The sequence below is a fragment of the Gorilla gorilla genome, chromosome 17 (genome assembly GCF_029281585.2).
Source record: "Gorilla gorilla gorilla isolate KB3781 chromosome 17, NHGRI_mGorGor1-v2.1_pri, whole genome shotgun sequence".
NCBI classification, from domain to species: Eukaryota; Metazoa; Chordata; class Mammalia; order Primates; family Hominidae; genus Gorilla; species Gorilla gorilla.
Genome location: NC_073241.2, coordinates 40,450,115 through 40,463,975, shown reverse-complemented (window position 1 = coordinate 40,463,975; position 13,861 = coordinate 40,450,115). Strand labels below are relative to the sequence as shown.

General features: G+C 40.0%; 1 protein-coding gene across 1 annotated transcript in view; it reads left to right on the top strand.

Annotated features, from left to right (window-relative positions):
• Positions 1 to 13,861, top strand: part of RAB31 (RAB31, member RAS oncogene family) — a 154,794-nt gene that overhangs the window by 78,508 nt on the left and 62,425 nt on the right. The window contains exon 3 of the mRNA XM_019014143.4: positions 5,052 to 5,133. Coding sequence (XP_018869688.1) covers positions 5,052 to 5,133 — 82 coding nt within the window. The remainder of the gene's footprint in view (positions 1 to 5,051; positions 5,134 to 13,861) is intronic.

Below are 13,861 nucleotides of genomic sequence, written 5' to 3'. Positions count from 1 at the left end.
ATTTATGAATGTCATCAAGTTGAAAAGTCTATCAGCAATGGTTCCTCAGTTTCACCACTGCAAAGAATTCCTTCTAAGCCCAAATCCATATTTCTAACAAGTATGGGACTTACTTAATCTATTCTTCCTTACACAAGAACAGAAAGCACACATTAGGGAAAAACCTTACAAATGAAATGAGTGTGGCAAAACCTTTAATCATGACTCACTCTATGCTGTATATTAGATAATCCATCCCAGAGAGAAATGACATAAATGTGATTTATGTAGCAGGGTTATTAGTCAAAAATAAAACCTTGCACATCATTGGAGAGAGTTTATACTGGAGAGAAACTCTACAAATGTAATGAATGTGACAAGGTTTTTGGTCACAATTCACAACTTGCAAGACATTGGAGAATTCACACTGGAGAAGACCCTTACAAGTGTAGTGAGTGTGGCAAAGCCTTCAGTGTGCAGTCAGCACTTACCATCAGGTGGTCCATACTGGAGAGAAGCCTTCCAAATGAAATGAGTGTGGCAAGGTCTTCATGCACAATTCACTTCTCCCACAACATCCAATAATTCGTTCTTGGGAGAATCCTTGAATCCTTACAAACGCAATGATTATGGCAAACCCTTCATTGTGAGTTCAAGCATTAATTGACATCAGAGAGTCCATACTAAAGAAAAATCATAGAACCGTAATGTATGTAGGAGAGGCTTTATCCAGATTTCACACTCACTAGACATCGAAATAAGCATTTTTGATGAAACCACAGAAATGTAATGTGCCTGCTGAGGCTGTCGCCCAAAGATCAAAACTGTAGACCATCAGAGGAGTCAGATGAGGAATGACTCAGTCTTTAGTTCTCCAAGATTAACTTTCGACATTTCATACTGCAGAACAATTACAAGTCAAAATATGTTAAAACTCATGACATGATATCTATCAAAGGTACCAGGATGTTGGGCAGTGGCCAGTTAACTTCAGGTTATGAAATATTTTATTCAATTATTTGAAGATTCTTGAAAAGGCTACTTTACTATTTATGACTTTCAACTTGAACTTTGAAATAAAAGGGACGAAAATCCAGAATATACAAGCAACTCAAACAACTCAACAGCAAAGAAAACCCAAATAAAATGATTTAAATTGGGCAAGGAATCTGAGTAGACATCTCTAAAAAGAAGACATACAGATGGCCAACAAGTTTGTGGAAAAATGCCCAACATCACTATCATCAGGGAAATGCAAATTAAAAACCACAGGAAGATATCATCTCTCTCCAGTTAGAATGGCTATCATCAAAAATACAAAAAATAACAAATGCTGGCAAGGGTGAAGAGAAAAGGGAATTCTTGTACTCTGTTGGTAAATTAAGCACTGTGTACATTAGTACAGACATTATGGAAGACAGTATGGAGGTTTCTCAAAAAAGCTAAAAATAGAACTGCCATACAATCCAGCAGTTCTACTACTGGGTATTTATGCAAAGGAGAGTGAATCAGTATATCAAAGGGATACCTGCACTCACAGATTTATTGCTGCACTATCCACAACAGCCAAGCTATGAAATCAACCCAAGTGTCCATCGTCCATCAACAAATGAATGGAGGCTGGCGTGGTGGCTCACACCTGTAATCCCAGCACTTTGGGAGGCCAAGGAGGGTGGATCACCTGAGGTCAGGAGTTTGAGACCAACCTGGCCAACATGGTGAAACCCCATCTCTACTAAAGTAAATTACAAAAATTAGCTGGGCATGGTGGCACATGCCTGTAATCCCAGCTACTTGGGAGGCTGGGGCAGGAGAATCGCATGAACCTGGGATATAGAGGTTGCAGTGAGCTGAGACTGCGCCACTGCACTCCAGCCTGGTTGGCAGAGTAAGACCCCATCTCAAAAAAACAAAACAAAGCAAAAACGAATTAATGGGTAAAGAAAATGTGGTATATATACACACTGGAATACTATTCAGCCATAAAAAAGAATGAAATCCTGTTGTTCATGGCAACATGGATGAACCTGGAGGACATTTCGTTAAGTGAAATAGTCCAGACACAGAAGGATAAATACTACATGTTCTCACTCATATGCAAGAGCTGAAAAAAAAGAGCTCACAGAAGTAGAGTAGAATTGTAGTTATTAGAAGCTGGGAAGGGTTGGGGGAGGGAAGGATAGGGAGAGTTTGGTTAACAGTTACAAAGTTATAGCTAGACGGGAGGAAAATATTCTAGTGTTCTGTAGCACTGTAGGATGAATAAGGCTAACAATAATTCAGTGTATATTTTCGAAAAGCTTGAAGAGAGGATTTTGGGTGTTCACAACACCAAGAAATGATAAATGTTCAAGGTGATGAATATGCCAATTACCCTGATTTGATCATTACACATTGCATACATGTATGTACATATCACTGTGTATCCCATAAGATGCATAATTATTGTGTATCAGCTAAAAATAAAAGGAAACAAAGAACTGAATGAATAATCCCATTTTAAAAGTCATATAAAATAATTGGGAAGGACATATGCCAATTTATTAGCAGTGACTATGGCTGGGTGGTGAAATACGATCGGTTTTTATTTTCTTTCTGGTTTTTTGAATTTTTTTATGAAATACATATGTTGCTTTTAAAATGGGAAAAGTAATAAAGATATTAACATTTTTGGAATATATTAGGTCTTCCCAGTAGTCTGGATATACATTTTAAACACTTTTAAAGAAATAAAGGAATAGATGTGGTTTTGATACTACTGGATTTGTCACTTAGAATACTTAGAATTTTCATTTATTGCAATTGTAGGTTGGTAATTAGAACTCTCTAACTATTATTAGCCTTTGGTTTTTGTGGGGATAGTGTGGGAATTGCAGTAGACTTTTCTACTTGGGACTTCTGTAATTGGCCTCTTATTCTTAGAAGATTTACAGGCTGAGGAAATATTACTATGATGAATGCTAGTTGGCCAGGCTGGACTATATGAAAGGAAGGTAAAGAACCCCTGACTCTTTACCCCGAAAACCCCAGGGTCCATCTCCTAATAAGAACATAATGAGGACACCATGATCATACCTACAAAATTAATTTGAATCAGTGATAATATCTTGCATATAGTGTGAATTTAAAATTTTAAAGTTGTTCTTAAAATATCTTTCTGTGGGGGTAGGGGGTACAGGGTCTTGCTCTGTCATCTAGACTGCAGTGCACTGGGGCAATCTTGGCGCTTCACTACCAGCCTCAAACTCCTGGGTTCAAGCTGTCCTTCTGCCTCAGTCTTCTGAGCTGCCAGAACTACAGGCTGTGCCATAATGCTCAGCTGACTTAAAAAAAAAATTTTTTTTTTTTGTAAAGAAGCAGTCTTGCTCTGTTGCCCAAGCTGGTCTCGAAATCCTGGCCTCAAGCCATCCTCCTGCTTCAGCTTCCCAAAGGGCTAGGATTACAGAAAAAAGAGCCACCACACCTGACCAAATATATTTTAAAGCTGTTTTCCCCCTAATCTGGGATCCAGTCAAGGTTCATATATTGCATTTGGTTGTTTTTATCTCTTTCCTCTCAATCTAGATTCTAGAATAATCTCCCTGTATTTTTCTGGTTTGCTTCTCATGACATTGACTTATTTGAAACATTCAGGCCAGCTTGTCTTACAGAATGTTTCACATTCTACATTTGCCTGATTGTTTTCTTACAATTAAATTCAGACTAAACATTTGTGACCAGAATGCTGTATAGGTGATGTATCTACTTCTTACTCCATCACTTCAGGAGGCTCTCATACCAGGTTGTCCCACTACTGGGGATGCTTGCTATTTTTTAATGAATACAAAACTTTCTGTCATAAAAGTCAAGGCTATTGAACATTCCTGGTATTTTTATACTGTTCATGAGCACAAAGAAAATGCTTTTTAAAAGGAAATATGCAAAAAAGAAAATAGTAAGTGTTTAATGATCTACTGAGGCTTTAAAATCCTTTCTTTTTGGACTTAGAAGGGAGGAAAAAAAATCCTTCCTTTTTAATAGAGAAAACATAAGTATGTGTTAAGCTGCCAATCTTTGTCCTTGCATTTATGCAAGCAGGTTGGGACTTAGATGTAGTATTCTATTAGTTGCTGCTAGTGTTGGTTTCATATTAGCATAGTAAATATGTAAGACAACTTTTTCTTTATGCCATTGTAAGACCAAAAACATTACATGCCAACATACCAGCTGCTATTTTCACTCTTAATTATTGTAATAAGTTTTTAAAATCCAAGGTTGTATTCTTTCCTGAGATCTGGGGGTATTTTAATAATTGAAGCTAACTGGTTTTAGAAACACAGTCTTTTTTTTTTTTTTTTTTTGAGACGGAGTCTTGCTCTGTCACCCAGGCTAGAGTGCAGTGGTGCAATTTTGGCTCACTGCAGCCTCTGCCTCCCGGGTTCAAGTGATTCTCCTGCCTCAGCCTCCCAAGTAGCTGGGGCTACAGGCATCCGCCACCATGCCCGGCTAATTTTTGTATTATTTTTATTTTATTTTATTATTATATACATATTTTTTGAGATGAAGTCTCATACTGTCACTTGGGCTGGAGTGCCATGGTGCCGTCTTGGCTCACTGCAACCTCTGCCTCCTGGTTTCAAGCAATTCTCCTGCCTTAGCCTCCCAAGTAGCTGGGACTGCAGGTGCCTGCCACCATGCCGCCACCAGGCCTGGCTAATTTTTTGTATTTTTAGTAGAGACGGGGTTTCACCATATTGGCCAGGCTGGTCTTGAACTCCTGACCTTGTAATCTGCTCACCTTGGCCTCCCAAAGTGCCGGGATTACAGGCATGAACCACCGCGCCCGGCCAGAAACAGTCTTTTGAATGCCTCCTTTGTTTTGTTTTGTTTCAAAACCCCCAGTTGAACTAACAGAAAATGAGAAATATTTTCTTTTGGGTGTCATGAGTCTTCTAGCCCTTTTCTCGTCTTAGTGGTTCCCAAGGACCAGGGCTTTTTGGGGTCCTGCTGAGGTGTAGCATTTAACTTGTTTGATTTGTGAATCTTTGTGAAGAAACAATGCAGTAATGTGGAGATGCTGACTCTTTTTTCAGGGCATCTTTTATGACCAAAACTGTGCCTTGTGGAAATGAACTTCACAAGTTCCTCATCTGGGACACTGCTGGTCAGGAACGGGTGAGTATATTCTGTTTTTTGGTGAAAACAAGATCCAGTGAAAATAAGATCAGTTTCTGAAGGTTTGTTTGCATTAGACAAGACTCTTTGTTGCAGGTGACAGAAACCTAGCTTGAAATGATGTAAGCAAAAAGAAAATGTACTCATTAGCTATGTGAAAAGTCTAAGTGGGTACCTAGGGTGAGGCGGGGCTGAGTTCAGGTCCCCAAATGTGTTGTGAGAGGAGCCCATCTCTCTTTATTTCTGTTTCTTTCCATTTAGTGCAGTTGTGGTTGCACTCTCGATTTGGTTCATTTTTAGGCAGACTCACCCTCCCTCCTTACCTCAAGGGTGGTAAGGATGGCCCCAAAAGCATCTCTACACCTACCTTCAGCCTTTTTAGCAACTACTGGGTGAGCATGCACCTCTTCTGCAAGTGGGAACATACATCTTAGTGCCTCTGAGTTCTCACTGGCCTGCCTTAGGCCCCATGCCCACTCCTGAACTTCAGGTGGTACCTTGTTCTTGGGGGTTTGGTGCCCCTACTGGTGGGATCTGGCAGTACACTGACCCCTAGAGGCAAGGGCTGGTGTCAGCCCCACCTGAACCATGTTGTCTGGAAGTCAGGTAGGCTTAGCGCCCCAAGGAAAATCTGAGGTCTCTTACTGGAAAAATGGGTCAATGGATGCTGGGTTATCAAAACAGTGGATGACTTCTCTTTTACTCCTAATTCTCTTTATTTGCTGAAAATACTTATGGAGAAGACTATATATTTTAGAAGGTCATGCCTTTAGATTCAAAAAAGGGAAATGACGAATACTAACACAGTGTCTATTGCTGGATACTTGCATAATAACTAGAGCGTATATTATAAAAGTTGCTGTGTCTTGCTGTGTCTCCCAGGCTGGAGTGCAGTGGTACAATTATGGCTCACTGCACCCTTGACCTCCTGGGCTCAAGAGACCCTCCTGCCTCAGCTTCCTGAGTAGCTGGGACTACAGGCACAAGCCACTGCACCTGGCTGATTTTTTTTTCTTTTGTAGAGCCGGGGGTCTCGCTATGTCGCCCAAGCTGGTCTTGAACTCCTGGCCTCAAGTAATCCTCCCACCTTGGCCTCCCAAAGTGCTGGGATTGCAGGTGTCAGTCATAATATAAAAGTTGAGGCCGGACGCGGTGGCTCACGCCTGTAATCCCAACACTTTGGGAGGCCGAGGCGGGCGGATCATGAGGTCAGGAAATTGAGACCGTCCTGGCTAACACAGTGAAACCCTGTCTCTACTAAAAATACAAAAAATTAGCCAGATGTGGTGGTGGGTGTCTGTAGTCCCAGCTACTCGGGAGGCTGAGGCAGGAGAATGGCGTGAACCCGGAGGTGGAGGTTGCAATGAGCCGAGATCACACCACTGCACTCCAGCCTGGGCGACAGAGTGAGACTCCAGCTCAAAAAAAAAAAAAAGTTGAAACGGATAGCCAAGCAGAGATAACCAATACCTTGTCTTAGCCAAGAGCTGTTAGCTTGATTGAAATTATCAGAGTTGATGACTATGGAGTAAAATTGGTAGAATTTTCCCTTGTCTGATCCAAACTCAAATGTCACCTTCTCTACCTCCTTGTTTAAAATGTCACCACCTCATTTTCTTGCCCTACTCCACTCACTTCCTGCTTCATTTTTCTCCATAGTTCTTATCATCTTCCAATATATTATTTAATTCACTTTATTTTGAGACAGGGTCTTGCTCTGTCACCCAGACTGGAGTGCAGTGGTGCAATCACAGCTCACCTCAGCCTCCCGAGTAGCAGGGACCACAGGTGCTCACCACCACTCTGGGGTAATTTTTACATTTTTTTTGTAGAGACGAGGTCTTGCTATGTTGCCCAGGCTGGTCTTGAACTCCTGGGCTCAAGCAGTCCTCCTGCCTTGGCCTTCCAAAGTGCTGGAATTACAGGGGTGAGCTACCGTTTGGGGCCTTAATTCAATTATTGATCTGTTTATTGTCTTTCTAAAAGGAAGAATCCAGGATTCAGGATAATCTATAATTTTCATTATCATCTCCTAACTAATCAAGTGGTAATTTATATAATTTTCATTTTACCTAAATTCCCTTTTAAAACAAAAGTTCCCATATTTGTAGATTAAAACATTTTAAAAACACTGCTGAAAGAAATCATAGACATAGACACAAACAAATGGAAACACATCCTATGCTCATGGATGGGTAGAATCAATATTGGGAAAATGACCATACTGCCAAAAGCAATCTACAAATTCAATGCAATTCCCATCAAAATAACACCATCATTTCATTCAGGCTGGGCGCGGTGGCTCATGCCTGTAATCCCAGCACTTTGGGAGGCAGAGGTGAGTGGATCATGAGGTCAGGAGTTCAAGACCAGCCTGGCCAATATGGTAAAACCTTGTCTCTACTAAAAATACAAAAATTAGTCAGGTGTGGTGGCACGTACCTGTAGTCCCAACTACTTGGGAGGCTGAGGCAGAAGAATCACTTGAACCCGGGAGGTGGAGGTTGCAGTGAGCTGAGATCATGCCACTGCACTCCAGCCTGGGTGACAGAGAGAGACTCTGTCTCAAAAAAACAAAAAAAGCAACTACCGTCATTCTTCACAGAACTAGAAAAAAACAATCCTAAAATTCATATGGAACCAAAAAGAGCCTGTATAGCCAAAGCAAGACTAAGCAAAAAGAACAAATCTGGAGGCATCAGATTACCCGACCTCAAACTATACTATAAGGGCATAGTCATCAAAACAGCATGGTACTGGTATAAAAATAGGCATGTAGACCAATGGAACAGAATAGAGAACCCACAAATAAGCCAAATACTTACAGTCAACTGATCTTTGACAAAACAAACAAAAACATAAAGTGGGAAATGGACATCCTATTCAACAAATGGTGCTGGGATAATTGGCAATCCACATATAGGAGAATGAAACTGGATTCTCATCTCTCACCCTATACAAAAATCAATGCAAGATGGATCAAAGACTTAAATCTAAGACCTGAAGCCATAAAATTCTAGAAGATAACATTGGAGAAGCCCTTCAAGACATTGACTTAGGCAAAGGAATCATGACCAAAAACCCAAAAGCAAATGCAACAAAGAAAAAGATAAATAGACTTAATTAAACTAAAAAGCTTCTGCACAGCAAAAGAAACAATCTGCAGAGTAAACAGACAATCCACAGAGTGGGAGAAAATCTTCACAATCCATACATCTGACAAAGGACTAATATCCAGATATACATGGAACTCAACAAAATCAGCAAGAACAAAACAAACAATCCCATCAAAATGTGGTATGAGGATATGAATAGACACTTCTCAGAAGAATTTATACAAATGGCCAATGAACATGAAAAAATGCTCAACATCACTAATTATCAGGGAAATGAAAATCAAAACCACAATATGATACGGCCTTACTCTTGCAAGAACGACCATAATAAAAAAATCAAAATATAATAGATGTTGGTGTGGATGTGGTGAAAAGGGAACAGTTTTACACTCTTGATGGGATTGTAAACTAGTATAACCACTGTGGAAAACAGTATGGAGATTCCTTAAAGAACTAAAAGTAGATCTACCATTTGATTCAGCAACCCCACTCCTGCGTATCAACCCAGAGGAAGTCATTACACAGAAAAGATATTTGCACACGCATGTTTATTGCAGCACAATTTGCAATTGTAAAAATATGGAACCAGCCCAAATGCCCATCAATCAATGAGTGGATAAAGAAAATGTGGTATATCTATACACCATACAATATTACTGAATACTACTCAGCCATAAAAAGGAACTAAATAATGACATTCCAGCAACCTGGATGCAATTGGAGACCTGGATGCATTTATTCTAAATGAAGTAACATACTAAACATCGTATGTTCTCACTCATAAGTGGGAGCTAAGCTATGAGGACACAGTGGCATAAGAATGATACAGCGGACTTTGGTGACTTGCAGGAAAGGGTGGGAGTGGGGGTGAGGGATAAAAACTACACACTGGGTACAGTGTACACTGCTTGGGTGATGGGTGCACCAAAATCTCAGAAATGACCACTAGAGAATTTACTCTTGTAAGCAAACACCACCCGTTCCCCAAAAACCTACTGAAATTTTAAAAATAATAATAAAATAAAGCTAAAAGAAGCATGCTAAAATATAGCTAAAATATGCACCTAATCTTAATCTAAAATTGTAGCTGTGGAATTGCTAGTTCAGAGTCTCCGATACATACTGTAAAATCCACCTGTTATTTGGACCCAGTGTTTCACTGTTATGTTCTTTCACTTTTACCCAAATTAAGTATTATATTAAAATGAGAAAGAAAAAATAATCCTTTAAAAATATATATATTTGCTTTCTAATGACTTTAAACTTCTTTCGTATTTTTTAGCCATTTCATTTCTGATCTTAATAATTGAATGATTATAGCTTTACCCACTTTTTTCTTGAGTAATTTGTAAGAATCTCTTAACATTAAATTATACATAGTGTCTCCATTTGTTATTTATATTTTAATTTCTATTTTAGGTTTCTAATGGTCAAACTTGTTTTTTAGGGTTAAATCAATAATCCTGTCTTTTATGAATTCTGCTTTAGAATACATGCTTTAAAAGACCTTCAGAATGCTAAAGTAAATATTAATTAAAGTTATATTAAATATTTAAATAAAACACATTTTCTTAAAAATACGTTTTAAACAGTTTTAAGAAATAAATTAGGATGAATATTCTGGCCTACAAATGCTAACCTCATTAGAAAGTCTTCTATTTTTCTGCTAAATTGAGAACACAGACTTCTGTGCACGGGAAGCAGCTGCCTGGGGCACCTCTTTAACTCCATCAGCTGTGCCTGCCTAGTCCTCAAATGAGGTGACCCATTCAAGGAAAAATGTCTACTTAGAGACCTCACTTCTTGATATACGTGTGTGTTACTTGTAGTTGATCTGCTGGTTTTTTGTTTGTATTGTTATGTAAACTTAAACAGAGAGAGTTTCTTGATTCTCTTTTTACCTCTGGCTATGAAATAGTTGCTTTTGCAGCTGCCTTTAATGAACACAATAAGTCAATTTTGCGAATCGCTGGCTTAATGTCAGCGATGCTTCTGCTTCTTCTGCTGGCGGACGTTCCCTGATGACTTGCTGTGTTCCATGTACTGTTCCGAGTGCCTGTGTGTACTGATGCATTCAGCTCTCCTCGCGAAAGCACTTTGAGGTAGAAACTGTCGTTATTCCCATTTGCAGGTGAGGTCATTGAGACACAGAGACATTAAGTAACTTGCACAATGTCGCAGAGCTAATAAGGTGTAAAGCTGAAAATCGAATCCAGCAGTCTGGGTCCTGAGCTTTGTAGTTTTATTTTGATTGAAAAATCACACAAAAAACCATACGGTTGAAAGTAAAACTATCCAAACTCCCACTACCCAGATATTTCCACTATGGATATTAGATGATCATTCTTCAGATATCTGTACGTGATTGATAATTTTATATCAATGGGATTGTGATTCTTTATAACCTGCTGTTTTCATTTGATATTACAGTGTCACAAAGGAAAGATTTCTGTGTGATCAAAACAGAATGTTTAACACTTACCTCTAACAGGCTATTCAAGGAATAGTCTTTTGATTAAACTTGAAATCTGCGAAAATGACTATTGTAGTTTGTAGTTTGTTCCATTTACCATCGCAAAGAAAAATACCAGTGGGAAGTTTTCAGATGACCATATTTCTAATTATTGTGATTGCTTTTCCTAAAATTTGACTTTTAGAGGTTGTAGACATCTGACTCCATTGATACATCCATAATTTTAAAGAAACTACTAGCATTATACGTGCAAGGCATGACTCCACAGTAGGGATATTCTTTCTTTATACTTCGAGGAAGACTGATTTAGTTTGGGATAACAATTTCAAAGTGAACATTTTTAGAGTCTAGATTTGTGGAGAGTGTGCGACTGATATCCATGTGGCTATGTGGTCACCTGATCTCCCCAGCCCTCGGCGGCCTGATTTCATTATCCTTGGGCTGTCCTTGTCTGGTGTCCCCTGGTGGAGTCTTGCATCTCTCCAGTAATGGCAATTTTTCAATTGTTTTGGCAGCTTGTTGCTGGCTTTAATTGTGCTTGTAATGATGTTGCCTAATGTTTGAGCTAAAAATAAATTCCCTGCTGTTGCTTGTGCCTATTGCTATTTGTTCTGTCTCATTAATTATTGGAGTCCAGTGAATTTTATTACCCCTCTTTATCATCATAGAAATATTATTGTTCTTTTAGTTTTCGAAATTTTAACAATCACTTTGGGTTTATGATTTGACAATATAAAGACAGATTTCTTTTTTTCTTTCTTATTTTATTTTATTTTATTTTATCTTTTTAAGACAGGGTCATACTCTGTCACCCAGGCTGGAGTGCAGTGATGCAATCATAGCTCACTGCAACCTCAAACTCCCAGGCCTGGTCAATCCTCCTGCTCCAGCCTCCTGAGTAGCTGAGACTACCAGTGTATGCCACCATGCGCAGCTAATTAAAAAAAAAAAAAAAAAAAAAAAATTGGGCCAGGCACAGTTGCTCACGCCTGTAATCCCAGCACTTTGGGAGGCCGAGGCGGGCGGATCACGAGGTCAGGAGTACGAGACCAGCCTGGCCAACATGGTGAAACCCTGTTTCTACTAAAAATAGAAAAAGTAGCTGGGCGTGGTGGCACATGTAGTCCCAGTTACTTGGGAGGCTGAAGTGAGAGAATCGCTTAAACCCAGAAGGCAAAGGTTGCAGTGAGCTGAGATTGCACCACTGTACCCCAATCTGGGTGAAAGAGCAAGACTCCACCTCAAAAAAAAAATTTGGTAGAGATGAGGTCTTGCTATGTTGTGCAGGCTGGGCTTGAACTCCTGGCCTCAAGCAATCCATTTCACTTGGCTTCCCAAAGTGTTGGGATTATAGGCATGAGCCACCAAGCCTGGCCAAAGACATAGATTTCTGTGTCCTTAAAGGAAGAAAGCTCCACTCAGTGCTTTGCTTGTGTTCATGATTCAGTATTTATTTATTTGTGGAATGATTGCACCAAGTTCTGCCTAACATACACAGCATTCTGGTTAATGCCCTACTTACTGCCCAGTAATAATTCTTATATTTGTGGTACAAATTTGTACTCGTGGAAAATTATTTTTTCTTCTCCTGAGCACAGGAATCTCAAAGGATCCTCCTCCTCTTTGTATGAGAGAGTATTCATTCTATTTATTTTTATTTATTTATTTTAGAGACAGGGTCTCACTCTGTCACCCAGGCTGGAGTGCCATGGCATGATCATAGCTCATTGTAGTCTCAAATTCCTGGGCTCAAGCGATTCTCCCGCCTCAGCCTCCAGAGTAGCTGGGACTACAGGTGCGCCACTGTGCCCAGCCTATTCATTCTTGATACTGTCTGAATGTTGCTTTTGCTTTTTTAATCCAACTGTGTGTCATGGGCATCCTATCTCATTCATTCAGTGGTGATATGGTAATTCATAGGGTGCGTCTATTAACAAAAATGTTTTTTGAAAAATTTAACCATTTCCCAGTTGAATCCCATTTGTTGGAAGCTTGACATTAGTAAGATTTGTGCATGATGTGTTGTACCACCAAGGACTATGAAGAGCGGAAGAGTGCCATTGGGCTCCCTCTGTTGTACCATCAGTGTGGCCTTTGGGAAGTTTTTATCCTGTCCTCTTGGAATGGGTTATTGTGCTGGTTTCTGCTTCACACCAAGCTGTGAACAGTACAGAGTGGCAGGTCAGCAGGCACCTTTGCAAGGATGTACACAGGAGCCATACCTAGAGCGGTCCATAGCCGACAGAAGGTAATTTACCTGCCCAGCTCCCTGCAGGAGCCTAGAGTCAACACATAGAGTGGCTTTTAGCGAGAGGAACTGAAAAGCAACATTGTCATAAATAAGGCATGGGTTCATGAAGAGGTGAAGAGCTGGGGATAATACTTTAATCTGCCAGCGGCCCCTCCTGGGTTCTCTTGCTCTGTATACCATGGAGGACCAACTTCTTCCAACCTGAAACTTTCTTCAGCCATCTCCCTTCCATTTTTTTCCACCGTGCTATACTTTTACACAGTTCATGACGTTCCAACACAAATTTCCCATTAAAAAACCTGAAGCTGTAGAGCTAATGTTTGACTTTCCATGGCTCTGAAGATATATTTATTCCTTCCTCTTGGCTCAGACGGCCCCTCCCCATGTTGGAAAATGGTTTCTAAAAAGAGCCCAGTGAAGCGGCAGTGGTGGAATTCTCTGTACTTTTTCCTTGGCAGGGAGTTCTTTCCCTGACCCCCTTCTTACCTGTTCTAGACCCACTCAAGCTTCTGTCTCTGAGCTTTCTGTCCTCATTCTCTGTTGGCCTTGGAAGCAGATGAGCCAACTTTCATCTTTTCTGGATAACCCACTCTGGAGCTTTAGCAGTTAGAAATCACATTCACTGAAAATTGCTTTTGTCCACATTTGTTTCTGTGTTGACTCTCAGTATGTGGAGTATGACCAGCCTCTTTTCTTTATTTAAAAACAGCTTTACTGAGATCCGATTCACGTACCATACAATTTATCCATCTAAAGTACGCACCTTGGTGGGTTCTGATGTGTTCCGAATTGTTCAACCATCAGCACAATCCATTTTAGAGCATTTTTATCAGTCCAGAAAGAAACGCTTATGAATTAGCAGTCACTCCCAGTTCCCCCTCTACATCC